The sequence below is a fragment of the Nerophis ophidion genome, linkage group LG19 (assembly GCF_033978795.1).
Source record: "Nerophis ophidion isolate RoL-2023_Sa linkage group LG19, RoL_Noph_v1.0, whole genome shotgun sequence".
In the NCBI taxonomy this organism is placed as follows: Eukaryota; Metazoa; Chordata; class Actinopteri; order Syngnathiformes; family Syngnathidae; genus Nerophis; species Nerophis ophidion.
The window spans coordinates 23,763,231-23,783,392 of NC_084629.1; the positions used below are offsets into that span (position 1 = coordinate 23,763,231).

General features: G+C 43.2%; 1 protein-coding gene across 1 annotated transcript; it reads right to left on the reverse strand.

Annotated features, from left to right (window-relative positions):
• Positions 1–18,468: 18,468 nt before the first annotated feature.
• Positions 18,469–19,219, reverse strand: LOC133537773 (atherin-like). Its single transcript, XM_061878856.1, has 2 exons — positions 18,872–19,219; positions 18,469–18,794 (listed from the first exon to the last, which is right to left on the reverse strand). The coding sequence occupies exons 1-2, from the start codon at positions 19,196–19,198 to the stop codon at positions 18,732–18,734; spliced, it is 390 nt and encodes a 129-aa protein (XP_061734840.1). The 5' UTR covers positions 19,199–19,219; the 3' UTR covers positions 18,469–18,731.
• Between the last annotated feature and the right edge of the window lie 943 nt (positions 19,220–20,162).

The window sequence follows — 20,162 nt, forward strand, 5'->3', positions numbered from 1 at the left end:
AACATAAAAAAAGGGAGTACGGATGCATTTTGGCTTAAAAATAAGGATAAAGGTGAAGTTATAACACTGAAACGCCTTAGGAAGAGGTGCTTTAAGACATGGCTAGTTAGCTAGCAGCTAATGTCGATTTGAGTGCAGTTTTTCAGCTACTCCTAAATCACTAATCCTCGCTTCCATGGCAGGACGAGGAATAGCTAAACATGCTTCACTACACACTGTAGGAGGATACAACAGTTCACCAGTGTCACCACTAACAAAAGATAATGCTCCTCAATGTAAACAAATGCCATGAATGGATTTACACCGGACATTTACTGTAATGATACCAAGTACTGGATATTTTTTATCATCACAAAAGATTTTTTCTTATAAAAAAAAATCACATTATGTTTATGTCAGTCTACCCCAGGGCAGCTGTGGCTACTGATGTTGCTTACCACCACCAGGTGTGAATGAATGATGGGTCCCACTTCTCTGTGGGCGCATTGAGTGTTTAGAAAAGCGCGATATAAATCCAAGTTATTATTATTATTATTATTATAAACATAGTAAATAACTCCTTGGACACATGAGGACTTTAAATAGGACCAATGTATGATCCTGTAACTACATGGTATCGGATCAATGCCTACATTTTTGGTATCATCCAAAACTAATGTAAAGTATCCAAACAACAGAAGAAAAAGGGATTATTACATTTTAACAGAAGTGTAGATAGAACATGTTGAAACAGAAAATAAGCAGATATTAACAGTAAATGAACAAGTAGATTAATAATCGATTACAGTTGGTACAAATTGCGTCTGCTAGACTTTTGACAAGAACAAGAAAGTTTGATCATATTACGTCTATACTGGCTCGCCTGCACTGGCTTCCTGTGCACTTAGGTTTTGACTTTAGGGTTTTACTACTTACGGGTAAAATACAACACGGTCTAGCTCCAGCCTATCTTGCCGATTGTATTGTACCATATGTCCCCGCAAGAAATCTGCGTTCAAAGGACTCCGGCTTATTAGTGATTCCCAGAGCCCAAAAAAAGTCTTTGGGCTATAGAGCGTTTTCCGTTTGGGCTCCAGTACTCTGGAATGCCCTCCCGGTAACAGTTTGAGATGCCACCTCAGTAGAAGCATTTAAGTCTCACCTTAAAACTCATTTGTATACTCTAGCATTTAAATAGACACCCTTTTTAGACCAGTTGATCTGCCGTTTCTTTTCTTTTTCACCTCTATCCTACTGGAGGGGGTCCGGTACAATGGCCATGGATGAGGTGCTGGCTGTCCTGAGTCGGGACCCAGGATGGACCGCTCGTACAGAGCCGGGACCCAGGATGGACCGCTCGCCTGTGTATCGGTTGGGGACATCCCTGCGCTGCTGATCCGCCTCCACTTGTCGTGGTTTCCTGCGGGCTCCACTGTGGAGGGACTCTCTCTGCTGTGTTGGATCCACTTTAGACTGGATTGATTGATTGATTGATACTTTTATTAGTAGATTGCACAGTTCAGTACATTTTCCGTACAATTGACCACTAAATGGTAACACCCGAATAAGTTTTTCAACTTGTTTAAGTCGGGGTCCACGTTAATCAATTCGTGGTACAAATATATACTATCAGCATAATACAGTCATCACACAAGTTAATCATCATAGTATATACATTGAATTATTTACATTATTTACAATCCGCCCCCCCCCCCCCCCCCCCGCAACCCCACATAAGCGGTCCTCTCCAAGGTTTTTCATAGTCATCATTGTCACCGACGCACCACTGGGTGTGAGTTTTCCTTGCCCTTATGTGGGCTCTACCGAGGATATCGTTGTGGTTTGTGTTGTGGTTCGTGCAGCCCTTTGAGACAATAGTGATTTAGGGCTGTATAAATAATCATTGATTGATTGATTGATTGATTTGTACAGCTTGTCCTTCATAATTTTGACAAAATAATAGAATGATAAGACACAATATGTTACTGCATGCATCAGCAGCTAAATTTGGAGCCTTTGTTTGTTTACTTACTACTAAAAGACAAATTGTCTTGTATGTTCACTATTTTATTTAAGGACAAAATTGTTGTTCGTTTGCAATAATAAACATATGTTTAATGTACCCTAAGATTTTTTGTTAAAATAAAGCCCAAAATGCCATTTTTGGTTGTCCCCTTTATTTTGAAAAGTATCGAAATACATTTTGGTACCGGTACCAAAATATTGCTATAGGGACAACCCTACCACCAACAAAAGATAACAATGATCATGTCATCAGAATCTGCATTCATTCAACGTGTGGCCTTGATCAAGCGGCTCAGTCTTGTTACTGTAGTACAACGTGGGCCAGTCGGTCACGTGACTCCGACACTCCCACACCCAAATGAGACCATCTGTCTGTCGCCTTGTGATGACCCTCTCTCATCTTGAGCAGTAATGCAATCATCTTATCTTCCAGCTCTTGTGCATACCCAGCAACTCAAAGGCTGCCTCTAATCACCTCTGTCATCAACCACCAGGTGTGTCCCCGTGACCTCACAGCTGGATGCCACAGATTTGGACCTCAATCAAGGTTGGACAAAACCACTTCCTGTTTCACACAAAATCACAAAATTACTTGGGCAATTTTTTTTTCTGGATTCCATTGTGACTAAAACAACAAGAAAACTCATGCAATTAAACAGCAGTGAGACTGTCAGCCAACAACAACAGCTGCATTTATTCTTGCCAGGGTCACACACACACACACACACACACACACACACACACACACACACACACACACACACACACACACACACACACACACACACACACACACACACACACAGGCCCATTACTCTGCATGTGTTCATATTTTGTTGTTCTCTCTGATGATGTGTAGCCAAAGAAAGGAAGGAAGGAAGGAAGGAAAGAGAGGAGGGAGGGAAGGAGGCCAAGGAGAGAAGTAAAGAGGAAACATTTAAAAAAGTATATTTATAGAATATCTATACAGCTTTGTGCCTACTTTTATTGTATTCTAATGAAAAAGGACGACTGGTGAATGAGGTCCAAAGGTCTGGCAACGTTGAACCGTGTTGCTTTGTAGGTGAATAGCGACACTCAGTGGTAGTTAAGAGTTATGGCACCCTATAAAATGCAAACAATGTGATTATTTTTTTTTAGAGGACTCATGCATTATTTACTGAGAAATGAACGACATAAATCCCAATTATTGCAAAAAAAAAAAAAAGGGAAATTAGGTATATTCGATGCTCTAAGGTTATGTATTGAACTCGGTTGTAGGACAATGTTGCAAATGTACAACGCAAGATGACTTTGGTTTAATCTATTTCGATTCTAATTTAATGCAAGCTAATTTAATGTAAGTAAAATATGTTTAATGTAGACTTTTAGTTGAGAACCCACGTCAATACTCCTAAACACTTTATTATAACTAATTTTTCCTTAGTCTTAGCATAGTTAAATTAATTAAAACACTTAAATGAATTTAAAAACGAAAAACAAAATTACATAATATGTGCCACCCATGTATTGGGGCCCTCAATGTATTTCAACTGTAATAAATGATATAATATACATTAAATTAAATAGATTAAACACATCACATTACATTTTTAGACTTAGCACAGTATATTTTTAAAACAATTACATCAATTGTTATTAATATTCGAAAAATAAAAAAATTACTTGTAATGTACCAACTAATGTTACGGCACTCTATATATTTCATGTGTAATGAATTAAATTAAATAACATTTAAAACATCATCTTTAGTCTTTTAAACTAGCCAATTTCTTTGTATATTGTCATATTTCCAATAAAGTTGTGTTTAATATATGAAAAAACAAATTGTTTTACTCTAGTAAGCAAGGCAAGTTATTTATTAGGCAGAATTTCTATGCAAGGCAATTCAAAGCGCTTTACAAGAAAATTTAAAAGAAGGCAAAAAAAAAAGAATAATAATAATCATAATTGAAATTAAAATCATAAAATAAAATTCTCATAAAAACAATCACAATTAAAATTAAAATGATGTAACAAATTCATCATAAAATTATCATAATTGAAATTAAAATCATAAAATAAAATCATCATAAAAACCATCATAATTCAAATTAAAATCTTAAAATCAAAACATCATAGAATTATCATAATTTAAATTAAAATCATAAAATAAAATCATAAAACAATCATAATCCAAATTAAAATCATAAAATAAAAACATCAGAAAAACAATCCAATTCAAATTAAAATGATGTAACAAAATCATCATAACATTTTCATAATTGAAATTAAAATCATAAAATAAAATCATTTTAAAAACCATCATAATTCAAATTAAAATCAAAACATCACAAAATTATCATAATTTAAATTAAAATCATAAATTAAAATAATCATAAAACAATCATAATCCAAATTAAAATCATAAAGTAAAATCATCTTAAAAACAATCATAATTCAAATCAAAATCACAAAATAAAATCATAATATAAATCAATGAATCAATCAATCAATGATTATTTATATAGCCCTCAATCACTAGTGTCTCAAAGGGCTGCACGGACCACAACACAGACCACAACACAAACCACAACGACATCCTCGGTAGAGCCCACATAAGGGCAAGGAAAACTCACACCCAGTGGGACGTCGGTGACAATGATGACTATGAGAAACCTTGGTGAGGACTGCATATGTGGGCACAGGAAGCCAGTGTAGGTGAACCAGTATAGGCGTAATATGATCATTCTTGTCAAAAGTCAAGCAGCAGCATTTTGTACCAACTGTAAACTTGTAATGCTAGACAAAGGGAGACACCAAAATAAAACTTTACAGTAATCGAGGCGAGACGTAACAAACGTATGGATAATGATCTCAGCGTCGTTAGTGGACAAAATAGAGCGAATTTTAGCGATATTACGGAGCTGGAAGAAGGCCGTTTGAGTAACGCTTTTAATGTGTGACTCAAAGGAGAGAGTTGAGTTCAAATAATCATAATTCAAATTAAAATAATAAAATAAAAATCATTATAAAACAATCATAATTCAAACTACAATCATAAAATAAGAAATCATAAAAGCAATCATGATTTTAATTACAATCATAAAATAAAAACCTCATAAAAACAACAACAATTCAAATTAAAATCATAAAATAAAAACAATCATAATTAAAATTAAAATTATAATATTAAATCATCATACATCAATCAAAATACAAATTACAATCATAAAATAAAGTCGTATTGAAAACAATCATAATTCAAATTAAAATCATAAAATTAAATAATCATAAAAACAATAATAATTCAAATCAAAATCATAAAATTAAATCGTCAAAAAACAAAATTAAAATTAAAATCAAAGAGTGTAGATAAATTCTTTAAGTTGTTACATGCAGAATTCAACAAAAGTGTTTTCAACTTGGATTTGACCATTGCCAACGTGGATGCCTGTCGCACATCTTCTGGAGGACTATTCCAGATTTTAGGAGCATAAAACTGAAACGCAGCCTCACCATGTTTGGTCCTGACTTTGGACGCCAGCAGAAGATCACTCCCTGAGGTTCTCAGACGCCGAGATCAGATGTCAGATTTGGCACGAGACCGTGAAACGACTTCTTTTAAAGTCTATTCTCTGAGCTACAGGCAGCCAGTGCAGTGACATAAACACCGGACCAATATGAGCATCTGTCCTGGTTCTAGTCAGGACTCGAGCAGCAGCATTGTGAATGTACTGCAGCTGCTTTACAGTATGATATTAACACATTTTTTTGTTATACATATATATTGTAGTGTGTTGATAATAAAATAAAATGAACATACACTAGACTTGTGTACAAAAAAACATCAATTGGATTTATTTATTATAAACATTTTCTATGACCTTGTCCTAGTCTAATTTTTTTCCTAACTTCTGATATAAAAATAAAAATAAACACAACATTTTTCTTTTTGTTTATCATCAGAGGTAAAATCATCAAATTTGACTCTTGGGTCAAACATTTCATAGGCCTGGATATCCAATAAAAGCAAGAAAAATGAGTCACTTCGTTTTTACATGAAACATAAACAACTTCTTTTTCTTCGTTCTCCCTTTCAGCTGTTACTTGTGTCAAGGTCCTGAAAATACGTTTGCACGCACACACACACACACACACACACACACACACACACACACACACACACACACACACACACACACACACACACACACACACACACACACACACACACACACACATGCACACACACACACTCATTCTTGTATTTGTCACTTTCTTGAGACCTCCAAAAAATGCCTACTTCTTTGGGACCACCCTAGATATATATAGATTTGTATTTACAACATTAATAATATATACATACTATGCAAATATAAAAAAGGTGAGCTTTTAGTCCATTTTTATTTTATTTTAATTTTTTGTTTGTAATTGTTTTTCTATCTTCATTGTTTACTTCAAGTTATTACAGTATGTCTCTATATACATATATTTAAAAGAAAATAATTTTGGCCAAAGGTGGTGCATTTCAATTTCTTACACACACTTTTTTACATATGTTGGCCAGAGAGAGAGCACTTTAAATTTTTACACACACTTGTTATTCCATACGTTTGCCAGAGGGGAGCACTTTTAAAACCGACACACAGTCAATTTGAAAAATCCCTCCTTTTTGGGACTAACCTACTTTTGATACATTTCCCCACAAAGGGTGCAAATGAGATCTTTATTTTTTGTTTTTTACAATGTGCTTGAGACCGATGACAAACGAGTCACGGACCACAGATGGCCCCTTTGCCGCACTTTGGGCCACCCAGCTGTAGAAGCTAACTTTTAATGGCCACTATAGTTTTTGTACCGTAGTGTATTTGTTCATCCTACGGTCAGATATGGGACGTGGGTTGTCTTACGTCAGCACCGGAAGTCGTAAAATCAGCTGTTCACCTGGCGGGGTTTTTTGGGGATGAATAGGGAAGTCCTTCTAAAGCTACCGTCTTGTGCTATCATATATTGCTACATTTACACCTGTCAATGTTTACTTTTGTATGCACATTAAAACAAAAAACACTCACTTTGGAGCAATGTTCACGGACTCTAGTATTTGGCTCTCTATTAAATGCAATGGTTTTCCGTATTGTTACTTTTCCTTGTTGATGTCTCAAGAAGGGTAGAAATACAAGAACACACACCAAAAAACACTCACTTTGGAGCAATGTTCACGGACTCTAGTATTTGGCTCTCTATTAAATGCAATGGTTTTCCGTATTGTTACTTTTCCTTGTTGATGTCTCAAGAAGGGTAGAAATACAAGAACACACACACACACACACACACACACACACACACACACACACACACACACACACACTTTTTTCAGTCTTTTTTTTTCACACCAGTGTGCAGGCAGCGTCGCACTAAGGCACGATTTGACTTTTTAACTCTCTATATAAAGAAGTATTTGACTAAACACCACCGACTTTTGCTATTAGGACGCCCGTCAGTGCATAGGAATAATAATCATACGCTTAATAAATACAGTTTAGTCCTTTTTCCCTGCTCAGGGTAACCGTACAAAACCATTATGAAACACAGAAAAGTAGAAGGTCGATGAAAAATGTTTTAAAAAATGAGAGACTGCTGTGATGACAAACATTATTATTCGAACCTCCACGCTGCTCACAGCCACTAGGAAGTGGGATTGATGGTAAGATATGCTGTGATCCATGAACCTGTGTTGTGTAATTTACTGACTTTTTATTAAACCGTCACTGCGTTGTCAAGTTCAGAAAAAAGAGCTGAAAGATGCTATTTCAGCACCCGATCACAACAAAGTGTGAGCGTGGAACTCGGCGCACTAATGGACCTCACCGACCGAACACATTCCACAGCTGCATGGCTCATATCTACTCCGCCTGAAGGACCTCTGCAAATATTTTCGAGGACTCGGCGAGGGTTCTCTTTGGGCCGTTTAAGAACAAGCCGAGAGTAAGACGACGGAACTTGGCCAAAGAATCAACGTTGTCATATCGGCGAGGAGCAAACTGCTCAGTCAGCATTATTCAATAGTGTGACACGCATGCGACTCACACAGACAGCAGCGTTTTAAAGTGCATGCAGAGGTAAATACAACAGCTTGTGATACTCCAAATGCGGCTACAGCCATCTTGTGGAAGAACTACACCAGGATGTTGCCTCACAAGCAGGCACACGACATAAAAATAACGTTGAAAAGTTGTTGAATTAGGTCCTAATGTTGAGCAACTAAAACCTACCATTGAAACAACATGCTTTTTGACGACATTTAATCAATGTCAGGTTGTGATGTTGATTTTACATAGAATTCTTGTCATTTCCCAACCAATATTTTACAACACAAATACAATGTTGACGTTCAGCAATTCAAACCTACAATTTACATTGAATTTTGGTAATTTCCCAACCACTATTCTACAACACAAATACAAGGTTGAAACAACCTGCTTTTTTACAACGTTTAATCAATGTTGGCTTCTGACGTTGAGTTTACATTGAATTTTTGTCATTTCCCAACCGAAATTCTACAACACAAATTCAAGGTTGAAACAACCTGCTTTTTTACAACGTTTAATCAATGTTGGCTTCTGACGTTGATTTTACATTGAATTTTTGTCATTTCCCAACCAATATTTTACAACACAAATACAAAACTGACGTTCACCAACTCAAACCTACAGTTGAAACAACATGCTTTTTTACAACCTTTATTCAATGTTGGGTTCTGACGTTGATTTTACATTGAGTTTTGGTCATTTCCCAACCGAAATTCTACAACACAAATACAACATTGACATTGAGCAACTCAAACCTACAGTTGAAACAACATGCTTTTTGACAACCTTTATTCAATATTGGGTTCTGCCTTTGATTTAACATTGAATTTTGGTCATTTTCCAACCAATATTATACAACAAAAATACAACGTTGAAACAACATGCTTTTTTACAACATTTAATCAATGTTGGGTTCTGACGTTGATTTAGCATTAAATTTTGTTCATTTCCCAACCAATATTCTAAAACACAAATACAACGTTGAAACAACATGCTTTTGGACGACATTTAATCAATGTCAGGTCGCGACGTTGATTTTACGTTCAATTCTTGTCATTTCCCAAACAATATTTTACAACATAAATACAACGTTGATGTTGCGCAACTCAAACCTAACGTTGAAACAACATGCTTTTTGCCGATTGGATTCTGACATTGATTTTACATTGAATTTTGGTCATTTTCCAACCAATATTATACAAACCCCGTTTCCATATTAGTTGGGAAATTGTGTTAGATGTAAATATAAACGGAATACAATGATTTTCAAATCATGTTCAACCCATATTCAGTTAAATATGCTACAAAGACAACGTATTTGATGTTCAAACTGATACAAACATTTTTTTTTTGCAAATAATCATTAACTTTAGAATTTGATGCCAGCAACAGGTGACAAAGAAGTTGGGAAAGGTGACAATAAATACTGATAAAGTTGAGGAATGCTCATCAAACATTTATTTGGAACATCCCACCGGTGTGCAGGCTAATTGGGAACAGGTGGGTGCCATGATTGGGTATAAAAACAGCTTCCCAAAAAATGCTCAGTCTTTCACAAGAAAGGATGGGGCGAGGTACATCCCTTTGTGCACAACTGCGTGAGCAAATAGTCAAACAGTTCAAGAACAACGTTTCTCAAAGTGCAATTGCAAGAAATTTATGGATTTTAACATTTGTGGTCCATAATAATATCAAAAGGTTCAGAGAATCTGGAGAAATCACTCCAGGTGGCTGGAAACCAACATTGAATGACCGTGACCTTCGATCCCTCCGACGGCACTGTATCAAAAAACGACATAAATCTCTTAAGCATATCACCACATGGGCTCAGGAACACTTCAGAAAACCACTGTCACTTAATACAGTTGGTCGCTACATCTGTAAGTGCAAATTAAATAGAATAGAATAGAATAGAAAGTACTTTATTGATCCTTGGGGGAAATTCAGTACCACAGTTCGCTCACAATAGACAATAATAATAATAATAAATAATATACAACATATATTATATATATAATATATAATATATGGATAGTATAAATATATTCTACATATATTCTACATTTAAGTGCAGTCAAGGAACATATGCATTATACAGTCTGATGGCTGTCGGTATGAAGGACCTCCTGTGTCGTTTGGTGTTGCATTTGGGGAGTCTGAGCCTTCCACCGAACCTGCTCATTCTCTCCGCAAGGTCCGAGTGTAGTGGGTGGGAGGTGTTGTACATAATGGCTAGGAGTTTTGCTGGACAACTCCTCTCTGACACCACCGCCAGAGAGTCCAGCTCCACTCCCACCACATTACTGGCCTTCTCTACCAACGTGTCCTGTCTGTTTGTGTCCCTCACTCAGCCCGCTGCCCCAGCAGGCCACGGCATACAAGAAGGCGCCCGCCACCACCGCCTCGTAGAACATCTTCAACATCTTTGTACAGACATTGAAGGATCCTAACCTCCTGAGGAAGTAGAGGCGGCTCTGTCCCTTCTTGTAGAGGGCCTGAGCGTGTTTTGACCCATTCAGCTTGTTGTCCATGTGTACACCAAGGTATTTATAATCCTCTACCATGTCCACATCCACCCCCCTGTTGGAAACAGGGGTCGCTGAAGTACTCCTCCTTCCCAGGTCCACAACCAGCTCCTTGGTCTTCGTCACATTAAGCTGGAGGTGGTTCTTTCCACACCATGTGACAAAGTCCTCCACCAGTGTCCTGTATTTCTCGTCATCACCATCCTCAATACACCCCACTATCGCAGAGTCATCAGAAAACTTCTGAAGGTGGCAGGACTCTGATTGATAGTGGAAATTGGTGGTGTAAATGGTTAAGAGGAAGGGGGCTCGGTGCTCTGCGGGGCCCTGTTGTTGCTGACCAGCCTGTCAGACACACAGTCCTGCAGTCGCACGTACTGTGGTCTGTCAGTCAGGTAATCTACAACCCAGGACACCAAGGGGGCCTCCACCTACATCTTCTCCAACTTCACACCCAGTAGCCCAGGCCGTATGGTTTACTAAGCTCTACTATGCAAAGCGAAAGCCATTTATCAACAACATACAGAAACGCCGCCGGCTTCTCTGGGCCCGAGATCATCTAAGATGGACTGATGCAAAGTGGAAAAGTGTTCTGTGGTCTGACGAGTCCACATTTCAAGTTGTTTTGGGAAATTTTTGGCATTGTGTCATCAAAGGGTAAGCGAACCATCCGGACTGTTATCGACGCAAAGTTCAAAAGCAAGCATCTGTGATGGTATGGGGGTGCATTAGTGCCCAAGGCATGGGTAACTTACACATCTGTGAAGGCACCATTAATGCTGAAACGTACATACAGGTTTTGGAACAACATATGCTGCCATCTAAGCACCATCCTTTTCATGGACGCCCCTGCTTATTTCAGCAAGACAAAGCCAAACTACATTCAGCACGTGTTACGACAGCGTGGCTTCGTAAAAAAAGAGTGCGGGTACTTTCCTGGCCCGCCTGCAGTCCAGACCTGTCTCCCATCGAAATTGTGTGGCGTATTATGAAGCGTAAAATACGACAGCGGAGACCCCGGACTGTTGAACGACTGAAGCTCTACATAAAACAAGAATGGGAAAGAATTCCACTTTCAAAGCTTCAACAATTAGTTTCCTCAGTTCCCAAACGTTCATTGAATGTTGTTAAAAGAAAAGGTGATGTAACACAGTGGTGAACATGCTCTTTGCCAACTGCTGTGACATGTGTTGCAGCCATGAAATTCTAAGTTAATTATTATTTGCAAAAAAAAAAATAGTAGTGCATTCAATTGAATATGGGTTGAAAAGGATTTGCAAATCATTGTATTCCATTTATATTTACATCTAACACAATTTCCCAACTCATTTGGAGACGGGGTTAGTACAACACAACTACAACGTTGAAACAACATGCTTTTTTACCACATTTAATCAATGTTGGGTTCTGACGTTGATTTTACATAGAATTTTGGTAATTTCCCAACCAATATTCTATAACACAAATACAACATTGAAACAATATGCTTTTTGACGACGTTTATTCATTGTCAGGTTATGACGTTCATTTGACCATAGAAATTTGCAACGTTGTTTCGGAGTCAGTTTTAAAGGACATGTATGCATAATCAAAGTTGTATCAATGTCTTGTGCCTACTAATTCAAACTTTGCATTTACAAGAATAATATTTTCCAACTGTTAAAACGTTAGCATCTATGAACTCGCTAAATAAATCTCATTACACTATTTTCTGTTTTTTTCAAGCCTCACATTCAGTGATTCAAAAATGAAAGTCGTTAACTTCCAGACTGATTTGTTACGCAGCATGTTTGCGAAGTCGAAAATACGAAAACCGAGGCAGAATTTTGCAGACATTTCAAAATCATATAAAAAGTGCAATGAACAAAAACCCAGGTACCAAAATTGGGTAACACTTTAGTATGGGGAAAATATTCACCATTAATAAGTTGCTTATTACATGCAAATTAGTAACATATTGGCTCTTAATTAGTCATTATTAAGTATCTATTATTGCCTCATTCTGCATGGCCCTAACCCCGACCCCAATCCCAACCCTAACCCTCTAACCCTAACCCCAACCCCAACCCTAACCCCAACCCTAACCAAATAACTCTAAATTAAGTCTTTGTTACTTAGAATATGTTCCCCATACAAAAATGTTACCCAAAATTGCTATGATAGTTGGTGATCATGTTTGTCTAATGGCTTTCCAGGATGGACTATTTTCGACCCTGGAGGGAACGTCAACTTTTTTTCAGCTCGTTTTTGTAAGTTTCCTCTCACGATTTCCCTCTGTTAGACTTTAAAGGAAAACTCTTGTTGTTTAGGGCTTTTGTTTATTGTTTGTGTGATGCTTGTTGTGCACATTGTGTACTCAGAATGGTCTTCTCATACAATGCTGCAAAGACCGCCATTGTGTTCCATGTGCATGCGTGCTGTTCTCTTTGAGCAATCAAGCTTCCACAAGGTCAGCCTTGTGTAACGTTTTCTGTAGGCCAACTGGATAATTTAATAGGTACACCTTTAGGAAGTCAGTCAGGCTGGCAGGAAGTTAGCAAAACTACCACAAAATTAGCCACGCTACCAGGGAATCAGCCAGATTACCTTTGAGTTAGCTAAACTATCAGGAAGTGAATCAGACTACCACAAAGTCACTCAGGCTAGCAGGAAGTTAGCAAAACTACCACAAGGCGAGCCAAGCTACCATAAAGTCAGTCAAGATAGCAGGAAGTTAGCAAGACTACCACTAAGTTAGCCAAGCTACAAGGAATTCAACCAGACTACCATAAAGTCAGTCAAGCTAACAGGAAGTTTGCCGTAACTATGACGAAGTTTGTCAGGTTACCAGTAAATTAGCCAAACTGCAAGAAAGTTAGCCAGGCTACCAGGAAGTTAGTGAGACCACCATTCATTTCACCAAATTTCCAGGAAGCCAACCAGGCTGCCAGGCGATTAGCCAGGCTAGCTTGAAGTTAACAAAACTACCACAAAGTTGGCAAAGCTACCAGGAAGTCAGCCAAGTCAGCTCAAGACCATAGGTGAGGGTAAAAACATGGATTGACCGGTAAATTGAGAGCTTTGCTTTCCAGCTCAGCTCCTTCCTCACCTCGAGGGATCGATACAAGGTCCGCATCTCTGCAAACGCCACACCAATCCGCCTGTTGATCTCACGATGCAGTCTTCACTCATTCGGGAACAAGACCCCAATGTATATGAACTCCTCTACTTGGGGTAGAATCTCGTACCAAACCCAGAGATGGCACTCCACCCTTTTCAGGACGAGAACCATGGACTTGGGGCTGCTCATTCTTATCTCAGTTGCTTTACACTCAGCAGCAAATTGACTCTAGTGAAAGCAGCAAATTCTGGCCAGATAAAGCCAGTTGGACCACATCATCTGCCAAAAACAGAGACCTAATCCTGCAGCCACCAAACTGGATCCCTTCAATGCCCTGACTGCGCGTAAGAATTCTGTCCATAAAAGTTGTAAACAGAATCGGTGACAAAGGGCAGCCTGGCGGAGTCCAACCCTCACATGAAACGGGTCCGACTTACTGCCGGCAATGTGGACCAAGCTCTGACACTGATTATAAAGGAAGCAGACCGCCTGATTGTGGCACTTCCCACAGGATTTTTCAAGGAACATGGTCAGATGCCTTCTCCAAGTTCAAAAAGTACATGAATGTGACAATCTGTCACTTTATTTCTGTTAATTTTCGTATTTTTGTATTTACTTCCTGTTCAGTGCTCTTACTTTGTTGTATTTCCTGTTTTATTCACGAGCACTGTTGTTTTTCTCTTTTCATTGATTGGCAGCGGTTCACACCTGCTGTCAATCAAGCTACTGCCTATTTATGTTTCACTCGAACACTCCTCAGTGCTCGAAGATAATATCATGTTGAGAACGTTACTTTGCACGACTGCTTTATGTTTATTTGTTTTCTTATGAGTGCCATATTAAATTCATCTTACCTTCACTACTTTCTCCTGGATTCTTGCATCATCGGGGACACATAACTGCAGCCATGCGAGTTCCCAACAGTATCTTCGAGCCAGAAAGTGTCCTCGCGAGAATCCCTGTCGGCAATCCTCAGCCGACGTTCTGGACCGCACAATTCCTGGAGGACTTGAAGGCCAGGTTTGTGCGGTCCCAGCCAACAGACGCGGACCCTCTTCCCGCGGCAACGCTACCGGCTACGGCTCTCTGACCGGCGCGTCCTCCGCCGCCATCCTTCCTCTCGGCAACGCTGCCGGCTATGGCTCACCGACCGGCGCGCCCGCCTCCTCCTTCACGTCTCGCGGCTCCCGCGGCTCCGTCGCCGACTGCGGCTCTCCGACCGGCACGCCCGCCGCCGCCATCCTTCCCGTCGTCTACTGTGCTGCTTCTCCCTGCTCCTACGCAGCTTCCAGCGGTTGCTCCCAGCGGTTGCTCCCAGGCTACTCTTCCTGCCGGCTCCCGCTCTAATTTGTGGTTCGCCGAGGGCTCCAGTGGAGACCACTGTGAGGTCTCTTTTGTCCTCCTGCTGGGACTCGGCGCGGGTAGAGGGTCCGCTCCCTCCTCCTGGCCCCCTCCCGCCCGTCCCTGGTTTTCGCACCGGGGGACTCCGACGACGAGGCACGTCTTCCCGCTAGTGTGGACGGCGTCTGGCAGCCGCCTAGTGGAGGGGGGCCCACTATACACTGCGGTGCAGGCAGGCACACACCGCTGTCATCCTCGCCAGCGTCTCCTTCCACGGAGACATCTACGTCCCTGGCGGGCTTTCGCCAAGTTCCCACGCCAGCCCAACGCAGAGCTCCAAAGCCGGTCCCACGCCGGGTTCCGGCGCCGGCATTGCGCACAGATCCAACGCCGCCAGTGGCAGCACCACGCTGGGCTTCGTCGCCGCCGGCATCTGCTGCTCCCCGGCCGATATCTGCTGCTCCCCGGCCGGCATTTGCGGCTCTTCCCCCTCCGTCTTCATCTGCCACTTTCACGCCGCCGATGACATCCGCCGCTTTCACGCCGCCGATGACATCCGCCGCTTTCACGCCGACGATGACATCCGCCGCTTTCACGCCACCGATGACATCTGCCACTTCCACGCCGTTGATGACGTCTGCCGCTTTAACGCCGGCACCAACATCGGCTCCTCAGCCGCCTCCTGCACAGGTATCTGTTTCGGCTGCAGTCCCCGCCGTTTTATCTGCTGTTTCCGGGCCTGCTTCAGCGCGCCCGCCTCCACGTCAGCCGCGAATGTGGCCGTGCCCTGGGCGTCCTTCTCGCGGGACGCACTCTCCTTTTTGTCGGCCAGTGATGTGGCCGCTCCGTGGCCGCCCGCCTCGCCAGTTCCAGCGGCGCTATACGCGCCGCCGCCATTTGTCTCTCCCTCGCTGGCTGCGGGGACATTGGATCTGGCGACCCTCCACCAAGACCTCCCACCACCCTCCCTTACATTTTTGGACGTTTTTCCATTTGTTTCTTTTTCATAGGAACATCTGGAATCTGTTCCTTGAGGGTGAGGTCCTGTGACAATCTGTCACTTTATTTCTGTTAATTTTCGTGTTTTTGTATTTACTTCCTGTTCAGTGCTCTTACTTTGTTGTATTTCCTGTTTTATTCACGAGCACTGTTGTTTTTCTCTTTTCATTGATTGGCAGCGGTTCACACCTGCTGTCAATCAAGCTACTGCCTATTTATGTTTCACTCGAGCACTCCTCAATGCTCGAAGATAATATCATGTTGAGAACGTTACTTTGCACGGCTGCTTTATGTTTATTTGTTTTCTTATGAGTGCCATATTAAATTCATCTTACCTTCACTACTTTCTCCTGGATTCTTGCATCATCGGGGACACACAACTGCAGCCATGCGAGTTCCCAACAATGAAGAATAGTTGGGCAAACTCACATGCACCCGTACAGCTGGTCGACAGATGAAAACTACACTGCTCCTTCTAGGTCTGATGTTCCAGCATCTGACTTAGTCTCTTCTCCAGTTCAATTGAATAGACCTAAATAGTCCACTTCAAAACATCACTCGGGTTCAGATACGGGCCGCTGTTCCTCCCAATCATGCCTCTGTAGGTCTCACTGTCATTGCCAGTCCCCCAGCAGAACAGGGGAATCACCTGAAGGATCACTCTCCACTACTCCCTCTAGGCAATCCAAAAAGGGCAGGTACTCTGAACTACTGTTTGGTGCATAAGCGTGTAACGGGGCCCTGCCAGGATGCCAACCTTGTGTATGTTGGTGAACCTAACTCCCTTCAAATAGTGTGCTTGCCGCTAGGTTCGCAGTTCAGGCTTTTAGCCTAATGGCTGGCACACTTACCTCTCAATCGGACGACGTGGGTTCGCGCCATGTTTGGAGCAGTAGCAGTGTGGGACAACAGTCAAGACGCGTCCCCCCACCTGAAGGCGTAGGGAAGCTACCCTCTCATCTACTAGGTCAAACTCCAACCTACAGGCTATGAGTCGCGGGCCATCACGTTTTTCCCTCTCTTTCCCACACTGTTTCCAGAACCTTTGCCTTGCGTCAAAATGAATCCCACCAAACCCAGCTGGAATTTCTCCACCTTGCGCACCAACTCAGGCTCCTTTCCCCCCACGCCAGGTCAGTTCCAAATCCACAGCTAGCTTCTGTCGCCGAGAATCGTACCGCTAAAGTCCCCGCCTTTGGCTGCCGGACAGCTCACATTGCACCCGACCTCTAGGGCTCCTGCCATGAGTGGTGAACCCGTTGGAGGGGGGCACCTCTTGTCCGGAAAACCCCACCTCCCCGCCTGGCTCCAGAGGGGTGCTTCAGTCACCCAAGTCCGGGCGAGGGAAATCCGTGTCCATGTTTGTGTCTTTTCATAGGGGTCTTCAAGCTGCACTTTGTCTGGTCCCTCATCCAGGACCAACTTGTCTTGGGAGACCCTACCATGCTCGTAGAAGCCCCAGACAACATGGGACACGCAAACTCCCCTGCCGTGATAAGGTGGCTGGCATGATCAAACATAAATGTGTGTGAATACACAAACTCATCTGATGCTTTACTCAATCACATCCTTGCTGGGTGGAAACCCCACAAGGCTGCACGTTGTCAACAATCCTCCCAGAGTGGGATGTGTCCTTGAGGAGGACGTTTAATCCCTCCGAGCATTCTTGGAAAGGGCTGTTGTCTCGCTGGCCGTGACTTCTGACCCACCCTTCCTGCCTTCTTTCCGTGCAAAATAAAAAAAAAGCAATTTTGCAGCAGTACTGAATAATGTATCGCACTGCTTTATATTGGGCCGTCTGAGACAATTGCGCTTGGCATTGATGGTACTGCACACTGGACAAAACATTAGGAACAGCTGCACAGTATTTAAAGTTGCAGTAGAGTGGAAAAACAAGTTGACTTTATGTCCAATTGTATTCACAATCTGCCAAGTATGTGAAAGTACCATCTAAACATCGCATACAGTCGGCCATTTTCAATATGCCCCTCCCAAAACCTTCTGTAATTTCCGTAGATTCTACGTAATGATAGTAAGTAACACTCCTGCACTCTGACCATATTATTAGATCAGTCATACTGGAAATATGCAAAAATTGGAAAGAGATGTGCTCTTTATCATTCACAATCCTTATGAAAGACAAGAACACATATGCTTGGCTTTTTTATGCTTTCAAAATGGTAAATAAATAGCTAACAATTGAGTCAACAGATGGAGAGTCCCCTATTGTCCCATTAGACCCTCTAAAAACATCCAGAAAGCGCCAACAATACTCCATTCACATGTCTTGACCTGAAAATTAACCAAATATGTGTGATATTATTATTATAAGCACTAACGCAGACAGACTATTTTAGCGGCGCTGTTGGGATGTCGCATGGCTGCAGTTGTGTGACCTCAAGTATGCAAAAATCCAGGAGAGCAGAAAGCAGGTAAGATGATTTTAATTTCATCAAAGTAAAAGATATAAACAGAAAGCAGTCTTGCATGGAGATGTTCCCAACATAGGTTTAACTTCGAGCACTGAGGAGTGCTCGAGTGAAACATAAATAGACCTGTTGATTGACCGCAGCTGAGGACCGCTGCCAATCAACGGCGAGTGTGACAAAAACAGTGCTCAGCGGAGTAAACAGGAAGTATGACAAAATAAGAGCACTGAACAGGAAACAAAGTACAAAACACGAAAAACTATCAGAAAGTAAGTGACAGATCGTTACAGGACCTCCCCCTCAAGGAACAGATACCAGATGTTCCCTGGAAAAGAAAAATGGAAAAAAATGTCCACAAAGTAAGGGAGGATGGAAGGAGGATTTGGTGGAAGGTCGCCAAACCTTGTGTCCCCGCAGCCAGCGAGGGAAAGTCAGGTGGCGACGGCGCGTAGAGCGCCGCTGGAACTGGCGGGGCGGGCGGCCACGGAACAGCCACATCATTGGCCGAAAAAGAGACGAGTGCATCCCGCGAGGAGGACGCCCAGGGCACGGCCACATCCGCGGCTGACGTGGAGGCGGGCGCGCTGAAGCAGGCCCGGAGACAGCAGACAAAGCGGCGGGGGCTGCAGCCAAAACAGATACCTCTGCAGGAGGCGGCTGAGGAGCCGATGTTGGTGCCGGCGTGGAAGCGGCAGACGTCATCAACGGCGTGGAAGCGGCAGACGTCATCGGCGGCGTGGAAGCGGCAGACGTCATCGGCGGCGTGGAAGCGGCAGACGTCATCGGCGGCGTGGAAGCGGCAGACGTCATCGGCGGCGTGGAAGCGGCAGACGTCATCGGCGGCGTGGAAGCGGCAGACGTCATCGGCGGCGTGGAAGCGGCAGACGTCATCGGCGGCGTGGAAGCGGCAGACGTCATCGGCGGCGTGGAAGCGGCAGACGTCATCGGCGGCGTGGAAGCGGCAGACGTCATCGGCGGCGTGGAAGCGGCAGACGTCATCGGCGGCGTGAAAGCGGCAGACGTCATCGGCGGCGTGAAAGCGGCAGACGTCATCGGCGGCGTGAAAGCGGCAGACGTCATCGGCGGCGTGAAAGCGGCAGACGTCATCGGCGGCGTGAAAGCGGCAGACGTCATCGGCGGCGTGAAAGCGGCAGACGTCATCGGCGGCGTGAAAGCGGCAGACGTCATCGGCGGCGTGAAAGCGGCAGGCGTCATCGGAGGCGTGATTGTTGCAGATGTCATCGGCGGCGTGAAAGCGGCAGATGACGCCGGGCGAGGAGCAGCAAATGCTGGCCGAGGAATAGCGGATGCCGGCGGTGACGAAGCCCGGCGTGGTGCTGCTCTTGGCGGCGTTGGGGCTCGGCGTGGAGCCGGCGTTGGGGCTCGGCGTGGAGCCGGCGTTGGGGCTCGGCGTGGAGCCGGCGTTGGGGCTCGGCGTGGAGCCGGCGTTGGGGCTCGGCGTGGAGCCGGCGTTGGGGCTCGGCGTGGAGCCGGCGTTGGGGCTCGGCGTGGAGCCGGCGTTGGGGCTCGGCGTGGAGCCGGCGTTGGGGCTAGGCGTGGAGCCGGCGTTGGGGCTAGGCGAAAGCCCGCCAGGGACGTAGATGTCTCCGTGGAAGGAGACGCTGGCGGGGATGACAGCGGTGTGTGCCTGGCTGCACCGCAGTGTATAGTGGGCCCCCCTCCACTAGGTGGC

Excerpts from the sequence above, each read along its gene's own strand:
- LOC133537773 (XM_061878856.1), bottom strand. The coding sequence starts at position 19,198 with ATGACGTCTGCCGCTTCCACGCCGTTGATGACGTCTGCCGCTTCCACG. Across the intron at positions 18,795-18,871 it reads GCTGGCTGCGGGGACACAAG|GGAACATCTGGTATCTGTTC; the intron begins GTTTGGCGACCT and ends TTTCTTTTCCAG.